The sequence below is a fragment of the Perna viridis genome, chromosome 14, assembly GCF_037379345.1.
Source record: "Perna viridis isolate PV_CMFRI_1.1 ecotype Kerala chromosome 14, ASM3737934v1, whole genome shotgun sequence".
NCBI lineage: Eukaryota > Metazoa > Mollusca > Bivalvia > Mytilida > Mytilidae > Perna > Perna viridis.
The window spans coordinates 26,324,959-26,332,359 of NC_142458.1; the positions used below are offsets into that span (position 1 = coordinate 26,324,959).

Sequence of the window (7,401 nt, forward strand, 5' to 3'; positions counted from 1 at the left end):
CAAAAACTATCCAAATAGCACAAACAGAAAAGAAAACAAACAAACAAACAAAAACCAAAAAAAAAAAAAAAAAAAACCAGAAACAAAACAAAACAAAGACAAGAATAAAAAATGAACAAAAAACAATAATAGTAAAAACAGAACTAAAAGATTACCGACTTCTCATGCTCCAGTTTTGTACATTTCCACTGTTATTATATGGTTTACAACAACATAATTTGGGAGATTTGTTTTCAATTCACTAAAAAGGAAAATAATAACCGAAAGGTAAATTAAGAAATTCCTGTTAAATGTAAAAAACAGGATTTTTTAAAGCTGAAATCAATAATGCATCCGGATGAATTAATAACTGACCACCATTGATGGACCAATTGACTGAAGTTTAACATTCCATTACCGATATTAATTACTATAGCAGTAGTGTGAGAAAGACATTATGTTCTCAATGCTTCTTTCCATACCTTATAATGAAAAAGGGATATAACATTTGATTCAATGATTTGTATAAAGGAGTAATGATGCCCTGTAAAAATCTTTATATCATGTATAGGATATCAAATAAGCTAGCAAAGTGGTGTGTAGCAAATCTTAAAGCGCTTAGGTAATAAGACGGTAAAGAAGTTATCATTGACATTTGAATGACCTTATAAGTATGTTGTTTACTCTAAAATAATGAACTTGACTTAGTTCAAGCCAAATATTAAAGAAGGATGCATGTTGCAGCGTACTATATAGACAATGCATTGGTATAACTTATTTGAGTAAACCAATGTCAGCTAGTTTACAAGGTAAAACCTAGTCGGCTGTGTACCACTGATGTAGAGAAAAATAAGGGAAGCGACCTTACATGTACCTTCCAGAAATGAATTATAAACAATGACATTTTATATGTCAAAAAAGGCAATCAGATGATTAATCTTTACATATTTATAAAACATACTTTCGACGAGATAAGCCAACAAAACATGACGCTTGCCAATTACAAAAAGGACAAAAACTACTTTTGCCTAAACCTTGCACATAGTTAATTTGTTATCTGTATTTTTAAGTTTTGGCCTGAATAATCATAACGGGGCAATTTAAGCAAGTTTATAATATGTTTTGACTTAAATGACATACAATGCGGTTAGTGTAAGTGATTGTAAGAATCAGAGAGAATGGGAAAAATGACTTTAAATGTCTAAAATCCATCAATCTGACAATATAATTTCATTCAAGATTGCTATCTTTATTTGAAAAGGCCATTATTTGGTCTCTGAATCACTGGATTTGCTCAAAAATATTTCAATAGAATGTTAAAAAAAACGAGGTTTTCAGTGTATTTCAATAAAATGGCAACTCAATGGCACAGCATGGAATGTCTTTTGTTTGATTCTGATGGTGCAAATTGTACAATTACACTATCAAAATGATGTTTTTTCATACCATGTTTCATCCACTGCCTGAGTTTTACTGATATATGTATTGACGCTTTAACGTTCTAATATTGTTAACATAAATCTTATTGTTCAGATGTTGACAACAGAAGAACAAACTTTTTTTTGTTTTGAAACAACAAGGACTTTGTTCCATTTTCATAACTGTTCTCTGCAGTTGTGTAATTTGTTATTTTGTTGATATCCATTTTCACTTTCATTTTATATTTTATTTAGATATAAATGTATGATAAAGGATTGTAATTAAATTGTAAAACTCCTGAAAGATTTAAGAACTCAAATAGCAAACTTTAAAAGATTACAGAACGACATTTGTTTAACTATACAGTATAAGTGGAAAACAAATTACAATCAAATTCAACGTTCAAGAGTAATTATGGGACCCAATATTCTAGCGGAAATAATGATAATAATAAAAACAAACAAACAAACGCACACAACAGAGAAGATAAAGTAATCAAAATTATACATAGAAATAAACAAAAGTAAAAGAACAAATCGGACTCCACTAAAACATTGGACATTGACCAAGTTCACCGGAAGGGTGCACCGAATAATTTAAGTTCAACGCCCTAATTTTGTAAAATAGTTGACTCGCATAGGCTTGCATATTAATTGCTGTTGTGTTTAAGGAATAAATTAACGTTTTTTTTTTCTCAAAAACCTCCATGAAGTCATGACAGAAATATCAAATAGAAATATGACAAATAAGGATAACGACAAAATTATCGAAAACTAGTCCAATTCCTGATCAAGTCAAGTCAAAAAAAAAAATCATTACTTATTATTGTAGTAGAAACTGAATAATTTTCAACCAAGAACTGATATCTGCAACAGAATTTGAATTTTGTTAGAGACATTTTTGAGACGCATTTCCTGATACATGTTCTCCTAATTCAGGAGCCATTTATGGCGTTTTAGCAGATCAGAGTAGTTAGTACTTGCTCTACCGTAGCTAATCAATTTTGAATTATAAACACCATATGCAGGAGATAAAGGTATTTTACTGCACAAGAAACGAAAATTTATAACATAAAAATTGAAGTTTCGTTTATCATAAAACTTATGATGTAGGTAAAATAAGATGCTGAACAAGCCGTTTCTGTAGTCTCAATTATTTCGAGCTCTCTTGGATATACTGACGGTAAACATTTACCAAAAAGAAGGATTGTTGATTGACAATACATCATCAATATATCTGTATGTAAAGTAAGATGATTGAGCATTTTTTATTTTAAAAACAAATCGGTTGGGAGAGAAACACAATTAGTGCCCATTTGAATGAAACTTTGTTGTTGAAAAATAACTCCTACGAATGTGCCAAATATGTTATCAATGAGGAAATAAAACCTGCTTTTATGTGTAGCATACTATACCTTCCTTTTGATGTTTTAGAAAAAATATCTTTATAACCAAGATTTATAATCAAGGACAACAATATTTTTCGAATCAGCAAAAGATATAACAATACGACGTTCATACGAAATTTAAATTTTTCATCTGGCAACATAGTGTAAAGAGTTCAGAAGTCAAAAGATTGGAGCAAAAGAACTAACTAAAAGGTGCGGGAGTTAAGGGTTTGCTGTAAATCTTAAGAATTTTAAAGTATCCACATATGATTAATGCCATTTGTTCAGTGCAATATTATGCACACCGCTTGCAGAATAAGACATGATTAATCTCCAACAGTTCTCGATTTTTCTCAAGGTATTTTTGTGTTTTTTTTATATTGCAAGTACTTTCGTTTTGTATGATATGTTTTAGTTATTTCTGTTTTTATTTATCTTAACCATTCGTAGACAAATATGAGTGACAGTCATTACTTTTTTATTGTTGAATGTCACCATAAATAAATAAACCTGTTTTAAAATTTATGCCTATTATACCACGCCACTATATTGTCTGTACACATGTATCCAATCATCAAAGTGTCCATCTGTTAAAGTCAACTGTCCACACCTTTTTCTTTACAGTTTTGTCTGCAACACTTTATCACATGCATTTGAATTTTTTATAGTAGCTTCATACCGAGATGTCATATATATCGTGGGATTCGATTTCCCAAATGACATGCCATGAAATTTAAGTTATAGGACATTGTGTATATATTTTATTGAACCACACGATGGAGTGGTGTGTTGCTGTTTATTTATTCGCGTACAATGTTTTACGATTTTAATCACGCGTATCTTTTATCCATAAATAGAGAATCGTCATTTTGATGATGTTTGCCTATGTATTTTTCTCATCAGATTTCTTCTGCTTAAACGGCATTTCTATTCAATTTCAATCATATCCTAAACTTATTCTTATTACAGAATATTACCAGTCGAATTCCTTGTGGGACAACAAATGTCTACGACAAGCTGCTGGCATACCTCAATAGTAGAAATACAACATCTGCACACAACGTAACTGACTGTAGAATATTTACACCGACAAAATTAGAGTACGGACAGACGTTTTATGCTTATACAACGCCAGTAATTTTTACTTTAGGCGTAATAGGAAATCTATTGTCACTGACAGTATTTATGTCAAGAAATATGCGGAAACTTTCAGCAAGTTCTTACCTTGCGACACTTTCAGTAACAGATCTATTGGTTTTAATATTTTACGTTCTAATTGAATGGCTAAAGCGTGGACTAGTCCATATTGCACCGAACATTGAAATCACTTTCATGGACCAGAATATAATTTGCCAAATGTTATTGTTTGTATCCTATTCACTTCGGTTTTTATCCCCATGGTTGGTCACAGCTTTTACCGTCGAACGGTATATCGGTGTTTGCCATCCATTACATAGACGATATATTTGTTCATTGCGTGGATCCAGACTGATAGTATGTGGATTGGTTGTAACAAGTTGTCTAGTAGTCGTATATAAGCCGTTTCTTAGTGGTGTGATTATACACTATGATGGTACTATGTACTGTACAGCGAACAAAGAACATAACTTTTTGTCGTTTGTTCTCGATAGTTCATTTGCACTTTTGATAACCGCTGTTCCATTTATAATTATCTCAGTATTTAACATATTGATAATACGAAAGTTATTTCTACGCAAAAGACAGTTTAAGGAAATTCGAGGTTTGAGCAGTTTGAGGCGAGATACTCGTTCACAAGTGAATGCTTTAATGAGGTCAGAGAGTAGCGGGATACGATTAGAATTTACAATAACCCTTTTTGCTGTGTCTTTTTTCTTTGTTGCGTTCAATGCACCTTACTTCATTGTATGGTTTAGAAATTTTCTGCATAGCAAATATCTTACTAAAGAATTGGTTAATAATGACATAGAATTCTGGCGCAATATTCTGGTTATTTCGCGTACTATTTTCTATATGAATTATTCAATCAATTTCTTTCTCTACAGCATTTCAGGAAAATCATTTCGAAACCAATTAAAACTATTGCTGAAGTGTAACTACGGATTGAACACATTTTTGTTCCAAAGAAATTCTAGCACCAAGAGTCAGTCTTGGGTTTGATATCTTTTCAATTTATAGACTTCGTACTGTTTTAATTGAATTCAGATGTTTGTTAATATAATGTATCATTATATTTATTTCAACATTAAAGTATTCCTTTACGCAAGTTTTAAAACCGGGTAAATTAATTTTAACCTACATATTATAACTCCATGTAAATCAGAATTATGTGCCTTGAATTCAATGCAATATCAAAGCAACACGCAGTGTGATGAGATTTAAAACGCTATCAATGAGGAAGTAAAAGATAAAAATGACAAGCTTTATCTGTTCATATCCAAAGGGGGTGTTCTGCTTCTCGAAATACCAGCCAATTAGTTTTATTGGTTAATGCAGACTTATTACAGACAGAAATAAGGTTTAAGATCCAAGGTTCGTGAAATGACAACGTTCATGTTCCTATATAATTGAATATATGTCAACAACTGACAACTACGAAATATGTGTTTTCTAACTTCTGCACTTATAACTTCCCGATTTGTGAATAAAGAAAAAATATAAAATTGATTTCATTTGTCGAAAACACGGAGACGTTTATTGAGTGCGCGGAATCTGAGTACTTTCGTACGTAATGCCCACTATAATAATTAGCTTGTGTGGCCATATTATGCTTTCTCACGGCAATCATATAATAACGTTTTCCAACTAGATGATTAGAAAGATATGCATGTACCGTGTCATTAGGTAGTCGAATTACCTGAACGTCAGAAGAACAAGGACACATACTGAGGTTTGAACACCTGTAAAATATCAATGTTAGTTACATTTAGAGCTAACTGGAATTATCGTTAAAGTGTGCTTTGGGCAATTGAAAATGGAGCATGGGCAATGTGCCTTTATTTAAAAAAACACGTGTGAAATTTGTAGAAAATTGCAAAACATGAAGTACCTGAAATTGAACATGCTTCACATGTCTGCTTACTTTTATTACCACTGATTTAGGAAATTTACATTCTGTTATCTATCTGTTACAACTGGAATTTCTATTACCGAACGAAATCAAACGACCTTGATAGAAATTTGTTCGTTTCGTCCAAGGTCAATGGTCAGATGATCGTTTTTACTTTATACACGTATCTTCGCAAAAAGAATTTTTGTTCATGGAATATACTGTGTTACACGACTGTTACTGGGTTTGTCTGTTTTGTTAAAGTACACCTGAATATTATAAAAATATAACAAGAACTATATTTGTAGGTATCCAAATTGAAATAAACTGTAAAATAATGACTATCGAGCACATGTCTCTGAATTAACGTCTCGCCAACTTATTCAGCTTAGTGTTTAACGTGCAATTACACACATCGCTTTATTCCTTTTTTCAGCCTTGTTTAATTTATTTCAGCAATAAATGTTTATTTGAATACTAATGTACAAATTAATTACAAGTAACAGGTGGGCTTGTATATCGAAAAACAATATTTTACTACAAATTGTTAGGGAATACAATGATATCGTCAAAATATACCTAAACGTCAACTGATACGATCGCTTGCAGTAACGGCATAAATGATCTTGATACGTTATTTTCAGGCATCATATTTTTATATCTTTTGTGCTAAGAGTTTAAGTCTACGAGTAGGGTTAGCACGCGAATGAATATAAAAAAGTGATATTTTATCATTAATAAATCAAATTTAAGCATTCGAAAAGTACTCACTTTTTGTAATGAATGCATAGATAATTGATGATAGCGCTTGTATTGCGTCAGCACACCTTCATGTTCCATTGTTTCGTTGCAACTTCATTTTTTTTCACTCTGTAAGTAAGAGAACCAAAGCCACGTTAGTTATTTCCTCATGAAATTTAGGAACTTTCTGATACTTTTAAGGTAAAATAACAAATAAGAACAGACTGCCTGAAAGAAGAAGTATTAAACAAAACTTATATATAATTTACATAAAATATTTTTTTTTAAAATTGCAAAATACTAAACATCATAATGGAAGGACAATATAAATGAGTAATCAAGGGAACCAAACGGAAATAAAAAAAATGTAATCCAGAGACCAAGAAAAGACAGGAAAACCCAACACACACAACAAACAACTTTACATAACCAAAATAAGACGTACAAGGCAAAAAAACTAAATGAGAAACGTAGACTCCACTTAAAACTAAGAGCATAGAACAGGTGCACCAGTAGAGTAAGCGTCCTCTGCTGTTCTAGAAACACCCGCCGAGTTGTTCATGAAAGTCAGGTCCAGACAGCATAATCCAGACAAAACATAATCATGAACAATAAGAACCAAAGACAATCCACATTAACAATCTTGCCAACAGAAAATTATACCATATACATCATTGATATAAAAACTGAAATGATAAAAATAAAGCATTATATAAAACACACTCAAGCTCTTGCAGTATCAACTTCAACAAAACACCGGATATGACGTCAGGCAACCTCGAAGGGTTCACGTGTTTTTCTGCAAAAACTGTACTGTAGGGTATTCAGGTTCAGTGATTTTTTTTTT

At 31.6% G+C, this 7,401-nt stretch overlaps 1 protein-coding gene across 1 annotated transcript; it reads left to right on the top strand.

The window, feature by feature from the left end:
* Window positions 1–3,107: 3,107 nt before the first annotated feature.
* LOC148598803 (thyrotropin-releasing hormone receptor-like) lies at window positions 3,108–4,924 on the top strand. The gene is made up of 2 exons (XM_088560259.1): window positions 3,108–3,143; window positions 3,755–4,924. Exons 1-2 carry the CDS (start codon window positions 3,108–3,110, stop codon window positions 4,922–4,924), a joined length of 1,206 nt encoding a protein of 401 aa, XP_088416385.1.
* Window positions 4,925–7,401: the final 2,477 nt, after the last annotated feature.